General features: G+C 38.7%; 1 protein-coding gene across 5 annotated transcripts; it reads left to right on the top strand.

Moving 5' to 3' along the window:
* Nucleotides 1–706: 706 nt before the first annotated feature.
* Nucleotides 707–17,591, top strand: LOC109864063 (F-box/LRR-repeat protein 20). Of its 5 annotated transcripts, none has more exons than XM_020444900.1 (9): nt 708–1,069; nt 10,777–11,028; nt 11,380–11,447; nt 12,051–12,180; nt 12,287–12,748; nt 13,260–13,451; nt 13,521–13,622; nt 13,791–14,006; nt 14,462–17,591. In XM_020444900.1, the coding sequence occupies exons 1-9, from the start codon at nt 710–712 to the stop codon at nt 14,567–14,569; spliced, it is 1,890 nt and encodes a 629-aa protein (XP_020300489.1). In that variant the 5' UTR covers nt 708–709; the 3' UTR covers nt 14,570–17,591. The 5 variants fall into 5 exon arrangements, with proteins under 5 accessions (XP_020300490.1, XP_020300489.1, XP_020300491.1 ...); XM_020444904.1 differs by lacking the exon at nt 708–1,069 and adding an exon at nt 1,138–1,327; XM_020444903.1 differs by lacking the exon at nt 708–1,069 and adding an exon at nt 2,124–2,255.
* The last annotated feature ends 119 nt before the right edge of the window (nt 17,592–17,710 follow it).

Genomic DNA, 17,710 nt, shown 5'->3' with positions numbered 1-17,710 from the left:
ATGTTAATTAAATGCTAAGAATGCTTATGCGATTGTTCATTATAATCTCATCATTAATCATGTTGCACACCTCTCTTTGAGGTGAGTCGTTGATGATATCACTACATGTTACAAAGTATGAATTATGAAATGTTTTTATGAATCTATAATCACGCTATCATATCTACCTATTTATATATTTCTTACATGCGCATTACAATATTAGTTTTAACATATCAACAATTTTGATCAAGCGATCAAGTTAAAGTATGTAGGTAATTATCGATTTTTGTTAGTGTGCAATATTTTTTTGTTTTTTTAAGATTATTGAAATCTCTTGCGTGTGTCGTTCTGTCTTCTCCTTCTATTCCGACCATGAATAAAATATTTCGGTCAAGCCATAATTGAATCCAGGTCAACGGGATTATTTTCCTGGCCGCGTTCTCTAGCCGAGACACGAATCAAAGCGAACCTAGCAACACGCGCCGATCTTATCTTCGTGCGCGCTTATCTAGGACGTGGAGAAGCGTGCGCACGCACGCACGTACTTGGTAACCGCAGATCCTAAGTCGGTAACATCGCTACCTGCAATAAGAAATATACATCTATATGTATACATGTATGTATACATAACAGTTACGTATACATACGCGCACGCCCGTGCTCCGATTGTTTCTCGCTTATTTCTCGGAGCGCGACGAGAGTGCTCTCTCACGTCATTTGACGTAAAATGCACGCTCGTCGTCCTACTCTCACAAAAATAACGATCCAATGGGAAGCGTGTAAACAATGGCTGTGTGAGCGGCGATTGGTCACGCTGTCGTCAAGCCAACCGCGGCCGACTAATCGGCTTGTCGCTCGCTACGGCGCCGACAGAAAGCGGCGGCGCTTTCCGTCCTGTCCGTTCTCCCCACTCCCGCGTTCGCACGTCGAGCATTCAGTAGACTCGGCCATTTCTCTCGCGAAACGTTGCGAATCGTTCGGCCGCGCGACGTTTTTTTTTGCGACTATACCGTGCGGGAACTCCCGGAAGTTTTGCAAAATAACGCGACGCAAAAGGATGATACACTCCGGGCGGACCAGGCTCGAGGTAAGTCAACGCCATCGGCGTCGTATCGCGGCCGAAACGCGGCCGTGGAAACGCGCGTCGAAGTGCCACACGTCCAGGGGGGGTCGTGCGTGTTCAATGTTGTCATTGCCGAGGCGAACAGCTGATTCGCTCCTCTGGTCTGCGTGAAGCGCAGCGACTGCCGCGGGCATCCTCGTTGTCGTTGTTTTCGTGTTTCTGTCGTGAGCGCGAGCGACGACAATGACGACGATGACGACCTATGACAAGGACGACGGCAATGTAAAAGCGTCATGCGCCAGGGCATCTTCTGGTTATTGTGGCTGGCTAGCAACACGCTGTCATTCTCAGTCTTTTTGCTACGCGCGTGCTACGTATTTCTCATTGACCATACAAGTAACTTGAAGTAAGCAAAAGCAGACTTAGCTGACTATCTAGCTAGCTAGCTAGCTAGCCAGCCAGCCAGCCAGCCAGCTAGCCAGCCAGCCAGAAAGCCAGCCAGCTCCGTCCTTTGTCCTTTCTTTCCTCTTTCCTTCCGTCTCTCCTTTCTTTCTGTCTTTCTTTATTTCTCTCTTACACACCGTCTGTCTGTCTGTCTCTTTCTCCCTCTTTTCCTTCCCCTCTCTCTTTCCGTCTCTTTCTCTCTCTTGCTTTCGCGGTCGCCAGCGGTGCGTTCTCGTTGTTGAATGCACGCCACCCTCTCCTCTTCCTTTCCCCCCATACCCTGACTACTACCCTCTTCTTTGTTCTTCGTGGCGTCCGAGCAGAGCGACCGCGACTACGACGCGCGTAAAAATCTTTGTGCTCTCTCGCACACGGAAACGATCCCCCTGACGACGATGCTCGGAGCGCGCGATCGGAATGTCAATGAGCATCGTTGTTCGCGACCGCACTGACGGTCACGACGCCGTCGAGTCGTCGTACGATATTTCGCGCGACAAAGCGAGCGCGTCATCTTTTTCGCGTGCGCGTTTTCGAACGTCGCTCTCTGTATCGGAAACTCGACGCGACGGTCGTCGCGACGACAACGATGCACATCGAAAAGACGCCGAAAGCGCGCGTCGCGAGTGCGTAAACAAGCGAGCGCGCGCGCGCGTGTGTGCTCATGATGATACCAACGTGCTTGAGAATGATAAGTAAAGAATCTGTGAATGGACCGCGTTTTCATATTGCTGCGTTGCTTGCATCTCGAAGTAGAGACGTGACTTGTGTGCGTGTAAACAATACCTACATGCAATTTTTTTATTTGCTGTGATGTAACATTCGTTAAATTACGCAGTCTCTCTGCGATTGCATTAAATACGCTGTTAATTTTAATAACATCGTGAATATATAATAGTAATGGCTCTTGTTTTTTGTAGTAGATTCTGTTTTCGTGTTGTTATCTCATTGTTTGGAGTAGATAATTTAGGTACGTTGATAACACGCGTGTGTTACCGCAGGAGTTCATATAATATTGAGTCAAAAATACACGCGACACAAATATATTATGTATGGACAAGATGCTGTTACATAGCATTTTTTTTTATAAAATTGCGTCGCACATCGACAAATTATATACGTCGGACTGAAATAAATGTATTACTCAAAAATATTATGTTTTTAATCCAGCAATATGAAATTCAATTTGTCTCTTGATCTAATTATTCAATTCTATTTATCATAAAACGACAATGAAAAATAAAACAATTGAGTAATAGCATTTATTCACACCAGAATTATAAACAAATCTGCACATAAACATTAGTGTATTTTTTAACGTTAATATAACCTTTCTGGAAAAAAAAACATTGATATTTTGCTTTTATTTATCAGCTTTTAGTAGTTACAGATACACGCATTGCAAGTGATTCGCTTCAATATGATACTGTTATTGCAGTCACGACAGATATTACCCGCTTCTGTGACTGCTAATTTTATTACTTCATTCATGAGTTGTGTAAATTGCAGAAAATTGGCATGCACCTTCTCTGTCACATGTCGCGGGTATCACTATCTATGCCTATTTTGCAAAGAAAAACAAATAATTAGAATGTGGACAAAACATTTCGCGGAAAATTTACGTATGGACTTTGAAGCAACGTGCACGCCATATCCTAGAAAATTAATTCTAGGAAACGAATTTGTATTTAAATTTGTTTCAGTCACTTTTAATCGAATTTATCCGATTAAATTATCGATTCTTTTATGCTCTTCTTTTTCTCCTTCCTATTATCTTTCATATTTCGCAATCTAAGATTTGTGCTTGTTATTGTGATTTTTTTTTCACTGTTTTTAGCCATTTTTTTGTAATATGGAACTTTGAGTGTGTGTGTGTGCTTTGCGAGAAAGAAAGAAGACAGGGCAAAAATTGTAGGAAATTTACAGAGCGAGTAAAAGAACACATCTCTATATATAAACGATGTCCTAGAATTGTCAGAAAGTGAACACGTACAGCTTTGTTTCTTGTGAAATTCAGAACAAACTTTTCACGAGTGAAGATATCGAGAGATATCGTTTTACACTCTTTCATCTCGAACATGCGATTTCTCTCTCTCTCTTTCTCTGTTACACATACACACACACACACACACACACACACACACACACACACAGAGAGAGAGAGAGAGAAAGAAAGGTGAAGTGAAATCTTAAAATTTAACCATGTGTAATTTTCGTAATTTATATATTTTTGCGTGATTTATTTTTCTTTTTAATTTAATTCACAACGCGGCTTTTCATTTTCAAAATAGGTTTTCGTTTCGACATTTATTATTCAATTAAAAATATCTTCGAATTTTCACTCGACGAATTCTGTTGCGTCCATCTTCTGATTTATTATGCAGCATCTTTTGGTTCTCATATTGTTCGGATGCGCAACATCTGCCACGATTGTCATCGGTTGCCGATAATCACGTTGCATTCCAATGTATCCAGCAAAATATAAGCGGCATAAACTTTTATACGATTCTTCGAAATTTAATTTCTTAGCAACATATCCGTTTGTGATTTCTCAAAGAAGAGAAAAGAGAAGAGAGAAAAGGGAGACGTGCGCGGGCGCATCGGCGCGTGTCGTTCGTTACGAACGATCCTTCTCGCGGACGTCGACACGCGGAGTTGGTGCTCTGACATTTCGCGGAAACAAGACCTCGCAATTTTGTAGCCGCATTTACAACAAATACAGTTGTCGTTCGCTCCTCATAATTCGCGTGATATTCTTCTGTTTTGTCTGTCCTCGTATAAAACTCATTGACATGTTTTTATTTCTTATTTTTTTTTTACATAGCGTAAACAACTCGGATGATAATGTAAGATGTTTTTCGAGGTATTCTTGCGCAAACGTTAATTGTTTTTCTCGCATTTCTGGCCTGAAACACAGCGTTTTCTCAACCTTGTATATAAATTCTTGCAACTATTGTGAACGAATCGGGACAGATGCCAAAAATTCTCAGGAACCTCTCGAGATATCGTCATGCTCAATAATTTTATCGTGTATCATTTCAACCAGTAGATTAGATTAAATTATTTCGAGTGCTTTCTAAGGCAAACTTGTTCGTCTTAAAAAATAACATTTTGAATGTTGGCACTTTTTTTGTGACGAGCAGTAATCCTGCGATTTTTCACAAGAAGCCATAACGGCATATCAACGATACGATGCGCGATGGAGGTCGTATTGGTGAGCTACTACACGTAACTTTAATTACGAGTCTTTTTGTTAACTTGGAAACTAAAAATATATCTGTCTGTCATCTATTGGTTTTCTTTCTTCTCATTGCTAATTTTAATTTATTCGCTGAATAATTTCTTATTCAATTTAATTCAATATTCTATTTGGTAAATAAAGAGATATAACGTGTTGTTTATTTTTTGAGTGATCTATTCGTGATTGTTTTTATTTTTATCAATTTAAAATAGTAATATTTATGGTATCTCAATAAAAATCAAAGATATAAATAAAGATAATAAAGTAATTAACAATAACGAGTTCAAATTGATTTTGTATTTTAAAACTGCAGAAGAACGGAACTTTGGCATTTTCTCTGTAAAGCGTTTTTCACTCGAAAATAAACTATTTTATGCGCTATTTCGCATGTGCGCTAACTTTTCTCGCCGTCGCATAGTTCGCGTAGTTTCATTGCGCCTCGAATTCTGCAACGAAATCCTACAACAAGAGGTTGTTACTTCTCGAATATCCAAAATTGCGTCATATCTTAAGCATCGGTGTGCATTCGCGTTTTCCGATTTACGATCCAGGAGTAGACCGGATGACGTCGGAGCGAATTAAAAAGTGATCGATCGAACGGAATTTCGGGAGAATTGCGTGGCAAGGATGGTCGTGGCCGAAACGTAAACAGAAATTGCAGGTCGCGCGTGACATTCGGCCCGTATTCGCGCACGCGAAATTGACGTCACCTCGCATCATGCTCCTGCGCACGGTCCAATGAGGTCTATCAAAAAACCGAACGTGTAAATGTGTTATCTTATGTATAAACGCTAGAACGTTCTGCGTCACAAATTACAAGTTGTAAAAAAGATCATTAGTTGCATATACAATTAAAAAATATATATATAAAACATAATATAAAGAGTAAAAACATATGTGAACGGAGATAAGAGAAAATAGTATCTTAAACTTGTATATATATATGAATGAAAATAAATTGAACTAAATTTAAAGAAATCAAAAGTTTAGATTAAACAAAAAATCTATTGCGAAAAAGACACAAGAATTAGGAAAGCGATTGTACAAAAATCGAGACTTCTGGCCAAGATTTTTCTTAAAATACCTTTTTAATTGTTTTAATTTTCATAGGAAGAGAGAGGCACAAATTATTTCGTCTATATGCGTGATGCAAACCTAGCATTCTAGACGAATTTTTAAATTGAATTCAATTTAAATTATTATATGTATTAATTTACACGTTTGAAATAAATAAAAAATATATTTTGCACAAACACCTAGCTAGCATTATTGATTCACACGACTAAATTTATCTTCGCTAGTTTGATATAAGCTGAAATTTGTTGTTAAATTGGTTGTAAACAAATAAAATTCGATAATATCAATCAAATAAAATCTGGAGAAAATATAAAGCGCTATGTGCGTTATCGAATTACCAATGGTTTTTTTTTTTAATTTTTTTATTGTATACCGCGTGCTTCTTTTTTTTCTGTTACGAGGCGAGACTCTCGACGACGCGCGCATTGATCTTCCGTAGTCGTTCTTTTGCGAGGCTCTCCGATAAAGATAAAGAATAATAGAAGGCAATCGTGTCGACGCGTCGGCGATGGCGTCGCACGGAGGTCCTCGCCCCCTTCCTCGCGTCATTTGCGATTTGCGCACTTTGTTTACGACGCGCCTGCCGCGTATTTGTCTTCCGTGTGTAACATGCGGCGTACCACGGCACGTACGTTATATATTGCACGGAGCGGCGCCCGTGTGTATTTAAGGCGAATGCCGAATCAATGTTCGTTTATTTTGCCGCTTTTGAGTCCGCCCGCGCCAAATTCCGTTTGCATCGCGAACGAAATCGGAGAAATGTAGCTCGGGCCAAGTGAGTAGCTGCTCTCTGCGATGTATCGCGTAGTTAAAACCGACCGTATATGTAATTTTAACTCGGACTTGTAAATTTTTGCGGAAAATGATGCATGCGTACAATGTATGAACTGACACGTAAAATGTCTCTGATAATAATAACGTGTTTTTGAGTTAATAATAAAATTTATTCGCACTTGCGAAGAGATTCAAAAAACTTTGTCTTTCAGTTCAATTTTTAACAAGAAAACAGCAAACAATAACGCTATTATTAAAGTTAATCACATGTATCAACTTGTTGCACAATAACATAGACTAATTGTAAAACAAAACTTAATCTCAAGTGCAATAGTCAACTAGGGATAAATGTATCGACGTATCTAATTATTCTTTACCGCTAAAAAAAATTGAACCCGCGTTCAACTGAGTGATTAAGTAACAAATTTTTTGTTACTAACAAAATAATTAGATTGTTTTTTAATTCGAAATAGAAATAAGTGCGAGACAAAGTTGTTATTTATCTCCGTGGAATCTCCGAAATATAAATTTTATTTATATAGCGGAAAGTGGAAGAAGATAATAACGTTTGAATTATTAATCCGTTTACAAATGCAAAAACAGATCTTTTGCGCATTCACGTGACTATTTTAGTTATTTCGTTTGCCGCGCGGATCCGAGAACGATTCTGGATTATACAAGTCATAATTTATTCACAAGGCATGCTCTCTCGTATTATGCGGTTTAAGGCAATCGCGTATCTTCATCGCATCGATCTCTATCGCTGACCCCTAGTCACCCTCGTTATCCTGTATAATTTTATGCAACGTTTGCATACTTTATGATGCGATAGAAATATGGAAGTTTGAAGAGCCAGCGTTTGCTATTATCACACAATCTATGTATATCGGTCATTATTGACAAAAGCGTTTCCAGAAGTGCTTTAATTTCAAAGACGCACCTACAATAACAAAAGGACATCTCAATTTCGCATACAGCTGAGAGCAAAATTCTTCGTGCGCGTTTGTCTCGCGAGAATATATCGTGAAGGCAAAATTCGAATTGATCATTTCTCTAGCTCGACCGCGAACGCGAGTGAAATCGTGACTGTGAATTTCATCAGCACGCGTATTCACTCTCGTTTGCGGGCATCTGAAACTTTTGAATAGAATCCATCAATCAATCATGTACATGTGATCGGGAAATCATTTGCTATAAATTTCATGATTTGATCATTCAATTCTGAAACGCGCGGAAGAGTTCGTTGTCATCTTGATGTAAAACCAAAAGAATCGACCACTTGCATGAAAAGTGGTTAAACTTGCTTGGCAAATCTTTTCCGTCGTGCAAGATTATAAAGTGCGCTAGCACCTGAAAACTTTTTGCGCATGATACACATTCTGTATAACAAATATATATTACGCTTTGTTAATATTCTATGCACGTATCAAGCTGTTTGGTTTAATGTTTTTTTTCTTTTAATTTCTTTTCTTATGTTATAGGTATGTACGCATCGTGATGCAATTAATTTAGTATTAAATATGTGCAAAGCTAGAGTTGCAAGTATTCTTGCAGGGATGTGAAGAGTCTCACTGTTCGGAAAGTTTATATAGTATATTATTGATAATCTGTTCAAAAATCAAATTGCGGAAGTTTTAAGAAACAATTAGGTATATATCTAAATTGGGATTATTCCAAAATTCTTGTAAATATGTGTAAAGCGAACTTTTTAGTTTCTTTCAGATGCGGGAGAAACAAGAGTTTTTATTTAATTGGCATTAAATAAAGAAAAGTTAAGAAAAATAAACCAATACGTTGAAAATTGTTATATTTTCCTACGTTACAACCTACGTTACTATTTCTTGTAACAATCGCTTCCTATCCTCTCTGCAAAATCCTTGTGCATAGATCATGTTCACATGTATATACACACACCCACAAACACGTACGCACGCACACATATATGTATACACACATCTCTCTGTAAGCAAATTTATTGATTTGTTTTTAACATTGACAAAAAAGACATGCAACCATAACAACCTATTTAGAAAAACAAAATACACAAAACCACCTTTTTGTCAGCTTTTGAAGTTAAAAGGAACAGTTTTTTTTGTTACGACTATGCAAAGTGAGCCTTTTTATTTTTATCTGCGCACACTTTTATATTAGAATCTCAAACAGTTTGCAAAATGTAGAACGCGTCTTAAAAATTAACACTTCTTATCTTATATAAATAATTTTCTTATTAATATCGCAACTGAATATAATCTAAAAGTTGCTCTTTATTTGTTCTTTATTCTCGGCTTTGCTGTAAGCATATGATGCGTAATCTATTGTTTTGAATTAATAATGCAACGACTTAAAAACTATTATGTAATCGCACTAGGTGCTTAGTATACGTTTGTAGATTAGAAATATAGATTATGTGATGCGTACAGCATAATATTCTCATAAAATAAAGGAGAAAACGTTAAGCAATTTATTTATTTTTATATAACATACTGGCGTACGTACGTGAAAATATACATGCAAATATACATCCGCACACAAACATATCAAGTCGTTTCATTTTCCGAGGTGAATCAACACTGTGTCAGGAAGAGGAAAAATATTCGAGATTTATTCAGAAGTTACGCCTGAAAATGTTGGTAAATCGCGCGATCTCTACGTTATTTTACAATCCTTCAGCATGTTCCAGCATTCTTCGCCGCTTGTTTCCACTTTTTTATTAACTTTCTGATAATCAAGCATTTGACAAATGAGTTTTCCTGGAAAAAAAATTGGTTGAAAATGCAACAGAACAATGTCGAGCTGGAAAAAAAATCTTCGACCATCTGTAATTTCAATTAAATACATTGATTCGTGTTACATGATAGATTTCGACGAGAGAAAACTAGACGTTAAATAATCGTTTCATGCTAATTAATAAAAGATATGAGATTTAGAAGTGTTCAGTTGCATGTATGTTACTCAAGCGTTGATACATGTATATAGTCTGTTACACAAGAACCACTATTGCCTGCCTTGTGTTTAAAATAAATTTATTTCAAAGGAACATAATACATATACAAATAGATTAGTTGAGACCAAATAAATGCAATATTTAGCGCTTAAATACTTTGTTTGTAAGTTTTTTTTTTTAATTTTACATTAAACTTCAATTTCCGTTTATTAGTAATTTTGTGCGACAGGCTGTATTAGAATGTGTGTGAGTCATGACTGAAAGCGCTCGCTTTTGTTCCAATACGATGTTTACTTGCAACCCCAATAGGCAAATTGTGAAAATATTGCACAAAAATGGCATCATAAATGACGACGATTTTGCAATGATTGCACTAAGATGATTTGCCATAACGCAACAGTTTTGTCAAAATAAAATTTTGTAAATAATATTTGTCAAAAATTAGAAAAGAGTCGTTATGCATTTCTATAAGTATATTCATGAATTAATGTGATTTTTTTATATGCAATTAAATTTCTTCATGTTTTAAACATCACATAGCTGAAATTTTTTTCTCAATTATTGAACAATTTCTTTTTTAATTTAATTTTGCAAACAGTTACAAATATTTTATAAAAGATCAATAGTTTCACATCTATTTTTCAAAATATATCTACATAATTGCAAATCACAATTTTCATGCAAGATTTTGTCATATAATTTCATAAATGTTTTCCTATCGGGGAAATTAACTGTCGTATCACTTTTCAATCTGAATAACGCAATCATTTGAATCCTGACTTTTGCATACGCTATTGTTCACACCGGGATCGACGATGAATTAGTAATGGGCGATTATAGTGTTTGACAAAAATTTACGCGTATACCGAAAACGTGAGGGTAGGTGTTTCCACAATTTAGCATTATATAAAAATAAATTGTAGAGATATATAATATTATTGATAAAAATTAAAATTGCTCTTCCAAATTAAAAAAAAGGGGGAGGGGGTACACAATACATTTATCCTTGGATACAAAAAAGAAATGTCTCGAAGTTGATGTTTTGGTAACAAGCAAGTTGTGGAAATTCAAAATGATCGATATAAACAATAAAGTCCATAATACAAAATCGTGTTCAAAGCATACCCGCTCCAAGATAGTTGATGATTAAAGAAATTTTTGACATTATTTCGGAATTATGGACTTAATTCGTTCGCGAGGTTCTGTCTGTCCGCGGGGAACGATGTATGACACACATTGGGATATATTTTTTAGAAAAAAACAATAACTCTTCGACAATTAAGAGTGGAAACGGTGGGAGCCGCCCATGCGGTACTGTCGGTCGACGAGTGGGAAAAAGGAGGCGGCGGTACCGGTGGACAATGGTGGAAGCAGCAGCATCCATCCTATCATCACCATTATCATCATCAACATCATCAACAACATTATCATCATCAGGGCGGCTATTACACGTCGCAATCGCACTCTCACAACCCTGTCACTACCATGAAGCAATCCTACATGCAGGTTAGTTAATCTAGAGAACTCTGTTCGTGCCAATGCTAGAGAGCTTTATTGTAAAGCAGCTCTTCCCGCGCCTCTCCGACGTCCTGCTATCAAGCTTGTGTCCGCTCTTTCTTTTTCTCTTTTCTATCTACCAATCTATCTATTTTTTTCTATCCAATTTTTTTATCTCTCTCTCTCTCTCTCTCTTTCCCTTCCCCGTTTTCCTTTTGCTGTCACACGTATATACAACGGAGACTAAAATGTCAGCATCTATCTGTGAATGTTCGTCGCTCCGCGAATGGTAGCGCGAGCGCGACCAGCGCGACCCTCACGTCATACTCACGTCATATAATCACGTGTATTTCGTTGCAGCTAACATGGGTGTTTCACGATGACGAGGCGCAGATTAACAAGAAACTGCCAAAAGAATTGCTACTCAGGTATAAAGTTGCCAGAGACAACATTCGCGTTTCTTTCGACTTAACACGTTGAGAACGAGTTCTCGTATCGCGGTATAGATGGTGAGAATTTATCGGAGCGGACAATTGCGCTACAAACGACAGCAAGGAAGACAGAAATGTAGGACACTCATTATACGCTTGATTCGTAAAACTAGATGATTTAACAAGATGTTATCTTGACTTATCTATGCTTCACTTTTTACGTGAAAAAAAAAAAAAATTTTAATTTAACTTTAGACGGAAGTTTCAAATACAGTGTAAAGAAATTTCCGTAAAAAATATCCAAAACTTGTATGTTGTTCTAGAGGCAACGGAGATCACAGTTTGATATTTGAAATTCTTATTTCTCACTCGACCTTCATCTTTCAAACTTTCCCGTTTATAAAGGAAGCATTTTTTTGCGTGCTAATACAGAGATGTAAAACGTATTACGTTCTCCCATTAAATTCTCGCGAAGAACTTGGGTCTACACTCCGTCGTTCGCAAGGTGTTAAGTAATCGCGAGACGCGTAAAACGCGTCTATATATATTCATACATAACGTCGATACACGCACGGTTCTAACGATCTCTTTGATTGGCAGAATTTTTTCGTACCTCGATGTCGTATCACTATGCCGTTGTGCCCAAGTAAGCAAGGCCTGGAATGTATTAGCGCTCGATGGGTCCAATTGGCAAAGGATCGATCTCTTCGATTTTCAACGAGATGTGGAGGTAAATAGAGAGAGAGAGAGAGAGGAGCAATATCGGTCGCGACGCGAATTTTCTACGCTTTTGTGTCGCGCAGAATTAACGCTGAGGGCCGTTTGTAAATGCGTAGGGACCAGTAATCGAAAATATCTCAAGACGTTGCGGCGGATTTCTCAGACAGCTCTCGCTCAAGGGATGTCAAAGTATCGGCAACGCCTCGGTGCGCACTTTAGCCCAATCCTGTCCCAATATCGAGGAGCTCAATCTGAGCGAGTGCAAGAGGATCTCGGACGCGACCTGCGCTGCTCTCAGCAACTATTGTCCCAAGCTTCAGCGACTGAATTTGGACTCGTGTCCCGAGATAACGGACATGTCCCTAAAGGATCTCGCGGTCGGATGCCCGCTGCTCACTCACATCAATCTCTCGTGGTGCGAGTTGCTCACCGACAACGGGGTGGATGCTCTCGCCAAGGGCTGTCCGGAACTGCGCAGTTTCCTAAGCAGGGGATGTCGCCAACTGACGAACAAGGCCGTAATGTGTTTAGCACGTTACTGTACTAATCTCGAAGCGATCAATCTACACGAATGCAGGGTACTTATCTCATTGACTCCGCAAATCCGCGTATTACGCCAAGGATTGCGTCTCGCTTTCTTGCTTCAGACGCTACGGTCGTCGCACGACAAAATTTATGTGACTGACGAGATATCGCTCTGTTATGTTTCCTAAAAAGATAAAATTCGAATTGCGTAAAAAAATAAAATATTTTTTTTATTTCGAATCGAGTAAGTGTTGCGTTAAATTTAATTTTTTTTTTGTATTTTTTGTTAGATCATTAGTACACACATTTGCGTAGAAGTTAAAAATAAAGCAAACCGCTCAATAGAAAACGAGTTACATTAAAATGTAAATCATAAAAATTTACGATGATCTTTTAATACACACGTTAGAAATTCTGATTATTCGTATTTCGTCAGCATCAAATCTCTCTAAATTCTGTATTCCAAATCATTTTTAATTAAAGATCTAATGTATTGATGTTTAGTTTTGCGACTTTTAAGAAGTCGTGCTAAGTAAATCCATTTCAAGAATTTCCGTTTTGCAGAATATAACGGATGACGGAGTCAGAGAACTTAGTGAACGATGTACACGGCTGCATTATGTGTGCCTGTCGAATTGCCCTAATTTAACGGACGCGACGTTGATTAGCCTGGCACAACACTGTCCACTTCTCAGTGTACTCGAATGCGTCGCGTGCACCCATTTCACGGATACGGGCTTTCAGGCCCTCGCGAGAGTGAGTGGAAACGTTTGTTCGTAAAACAAACAAGCGGCGAGACTTTATGACGACTTTCGACTTTTTCAGAATTGCAAACTGCTCGAGAAGATGGATCTGGAAGAGTGCCTTTTAATCACCGACGCCACCCTCACTCACCTGGCAATGGGCTGTCCGAGATTAGAGGAACTAGTGAGTGCTGAGTTAATAATTTAGAATACTCAGTTAGATATGCAGGCGAAAAAGAGTAAAGCGTTTTGTACGTGTCGTATTGAACTACGTGATATTTTTTTTTTTTTTTATCAAGAGTGACGATAACGTGCAAACACGATAGTCATATTTGTTTATTTCCGAGCGCAGAGTCTGTCACACTGCGAGCAGATCACCGACGAAGGCCTCCGGCAAATCGCATTGTCGCCGTGCGCGGCGGAACATCTGGCTGTCTTGGAGCTTGACAACTGCCCGAACATCACGGACCACGGGTTGAGCCATCTGATGCAGGCCTGCCACAATCTTCAGCGTATCGAACTTTACGACTGCCTACACATTTCCAGAGAGGGCATACGTAAACTCAGAGTATTGTCCTGTTTGTTTTTTTTTCATATATCCGCAATTGTGTTATGCGGAAAAAGTAATACGGTCGCATTTTCCATGTAGCGTTGTACATACTTTAGCGCTGACCATTTGCGTATCACGCAATCGCATTCATGAATTATGAATTGTGTTGTTTGCGAAAAGTATAATCTCGCATAATCACGGTGTTTTGTCTCGCTAAGGAATATAATTAAATACTACTTTTTCCGCCTAGCGGTGAATCATGTTTCGAAAGACCGCGATCTGTGAATAATAACATTGTAGTATAGATAAATAATCGTAACAACATTAAGAGTCGCTTTTATCTCGTTTTACTCTTTACACGTTTCGTTATTATCGATCGAAGAAAAGTCGTCAATTTTAAGATGAATTTTTCTTACGGATTGTTTTACGATTTTTTTTTACGGATATTAATATTAATTATTACTATGTTTTAGGCTCATCTACCAAATTTAAAGGTGCACGCGTATTTCGCACCGCCGACTCCGCCGCCCAGCGCGGGAGCCTCGCGACAACGATACTGTCGGTGCTGCGTCATTCTGTGATTTTGCCTTCAACTCCTAACTCCGAAGTAAAAATCGTCCGATATACACACCCACGGGTTCACAGTGGACACTTATCGGTGATCGCTGGCTCTACGGCGATTGTGGGACCTCTCTCTCGTGGTTTACCGGAGGAGCGCTCCGGTTGCCTATCACGCATTGATGAAGTGAGAAACCGGACTCGTTGTCAATTGCAAATCGTTGAAAATTCGATTCGAGCTCCACATGCAACGAGTGCAAAGTACGTCACCACCATCATCAACACAGCCACTGATGCTACTACTGCAATTATCCACTATGACCGCTGCTGCTGCTGCTGTTGCTACTATTACTACTACTATTACTATTACTACCGATGTTACACTACTACACTTATTATTATTATTATTTCTATTTGTACTTCGTTATTATCTCGATAGTATGTGTGCATCGCTATTATCTCGGTTATATTACGTACGGAAAGAGAGTTGAAAAGGAAAGAAATTCTCAGGTTAGCGATATTATTGTTTTTATGATCCTCATATTTTTTAACGTGACGTTTCGTCCATCGGCGAGAGAGAAACCGATGCGCGCTTTCTGAGCTAATCCCAGCATCATTTACTGAGCGACGTATTTAAAAGTGGGGCGTCGCTTATTTTGATTAGCGTCCAGACGCGTAATTTCCTAGCGCTACGCGAGCGAGTTTATCGATTTACGTTGCTCGATAAACGCAAGATACTTATTTTAAGATACATGTAAATGTAAATCTTATAAAAATATCTTAATGAACACTCCGCGCGCGTATACTACGAGTGGGGAGTAAGGGAGGGGAAAGGAGCGAGGACGATAGTTCTTGTAGGGGTAATTGAGGGCGTTTAATACGTGCAATTGTATTCAGAAATTGAATTTTTGCACACATCTCGATGTGTAAATCGTAGCAGTTTCTCAACGAACACTGCCTATAATGTTATTGATAAATGAGAAAAAAAACAAAAAACAAAAAAAAACATACACAAACGATATAGCGACCACGAATCGAATCTCGTCGTAATGATATTTAGAGTATTACTATCGTTTATCGTATAACGTAGTCATATGCGCACCGAATATGTTCGGTATAAAAGTGTAATTTCTTCTCGGTGTCTGTTTAAAAAGTATTAACGGATCGCGCGTACGAAGATTACCGAGCGACACCTACGAATTTCTTTCCTTTCGTAAAAAGAAAAAAAAACAAAAAAAAGGAAGAAAAATGCGTAAGAAAATCCTTGTCGCGGAGTTTTTCGCATTAAGGGCGCACAATTCAACTTTAACAATGAGAAATTTCGACATATTGTGTTTGTGGACACTCGAGACAGAGAGAGAGACAGAGAGAAATGCTCCTTTCGAGTAACGTCTTTCAAGACTCGTGACGACTCTATCGCTACCGTCGCAGCTTAGCGATACGGCCCACGAGAAATGCATTTTACTTTTGATTTGCGAGCAGACGCGAATCGCTCGCGAATCGATTATCTTCGAGTCCCGTGTAAACGTAAATCACTTCTCCTCGACAGCTTGAACATCTATTCTTTCATTTCTTTTTTGTTTTATTAATTTTTTTTTTTTTTTTTTTTTTTTTTTGTAACTTGTCATGGACTAGGAGAGCACAGACTGACAAACGAATCAAAGCGTTAATGTGTTAAAATCGATTAACTTCGTGCCGGCGACAGACAGCGCTGGCGTTTTTACTTTTTAAGCTTAGGTTTAAAAACGGAATGGCGGCAGTATCATGAGGCCACTGGACGTATATCGTGAAGAGCGGCAAAATGGCGAAATCCCGTTGCGCGCTATATCTTCGCCAACACCTAACTTTTCACGGATACACTCTCGTGGCTGCAGTGACGATGTGCCCGATGGTGAGAAAAACAAACACACAGACAAAAAAAAACAAACAAAAAACGTATGATCTTTGGCCCAGTGCTTGTAAAGTCCGATTATAAGCAATCTTTCAATCGGATCGGTATCACGGTATTGTTGTTCGATGAAGCAAATCGATTTTTGTGCGGGATCTTCGCATCAGGCGTTGTAAAGAGACGACGAACAGATTTTTTATTACGAGACGCGGAATATCGAGTTTCGATTTCCGGAGAACATGACCGCGGGAGAAACGAAACGAAACCCCTTTTACATGTGGATTGCGATTTTCCGAGTAATTGTAGCACAAAGAAAAATTCTACGTAATGCGGTTTAACTCTTGCGGTTCAACTCGCAAAATTCTTGATGACGAAACGGATTTGGGTTGGTTCCGAATCGATAAAGTTTATTTTGAATATAAAGGACACTCTCTCTTTACACACACATTGGTTATATTTTTAGAAGCGTACTCTTGCCAGATTTTTATCGAAGAAGCTGAAGATACATTTTTGGACGCGTTTAAATGGCCGGTCGAAGAACCAAAAAAACAAAAACGCGGAAAATTCAAGCGGTCCAGTTTTTGAAGTGCAATATCCGTCGAGACGCGCGCCTCGTTTTCCTTCCTCTGTCTTTGATTCGTGTATCGCGAATGTGTGAACCCGGCTGGCACAATGGCACGGCGTGTCGTTGCATTCAACAAAAAAAGAAAAAAAGAGGAGAAAAAAAACACGAAGTACCGAAGATTGTTAATCCTTTTGGTAGCGTGTAAGAAACGTACCGCGTATATATATTGAAGTATATAGCGTGTAACAGAAATAACGGATGCGACAACCTAGATATATATATAAATATATATATATATATATATATAACAGTAAATAAATATATAGATAAGATATGTTTTATACGCTGCATGTGTCATCCCTAGTGGAGTAACGTGATCATTGTAAACGTGTCGTTCGAAATCAGGTTAAATTAATAATAAGCGATGTACGATTACGCGCATGACGTAACCGCGATGATGCAGGACACACACCAATAGACACACGCTGTCCGCTAATCGTGCAAAAAGCTTTTCAAACTTTTCGCACGGATCTCGGAACGAGTGTTTGCGTTTTCCTTCCTAGCTTCTTCGATCGGGAAAAAAAAAAAAAAAGAAAAATTATCGCTTGGAATAACTTGATTACGTGTTTTTTCTCTTATGAACGGAGAAAATAAAAAAGCGAAAAACTCTCTCGTGTCGCCTAAAATTTGTTTTGTGACATTTAACGAATG

Source organism: Pseudomyrmex gracilis, unplaced genomic scaffold (assembly GCF_002006095.1).
Source record: "Pseudomyrmex gracilis isolate BER0280 unplaced genomic scaffold, ASM200609v1 scaffold_17, whole genome shotgun sequence".
Lineage (NCBI taxonomy): Eukaryota > Metazoa > Arthropoda > Insecta > Hymenoptera > Formicidae > Pseudomyrmex > Pseudomyrmex gracilis.
The sequence above is the reverse complement of the archived record's forward strand: the minus strand, read 5'-3'. Positions and strand labels throughout refer to the sequence as shown.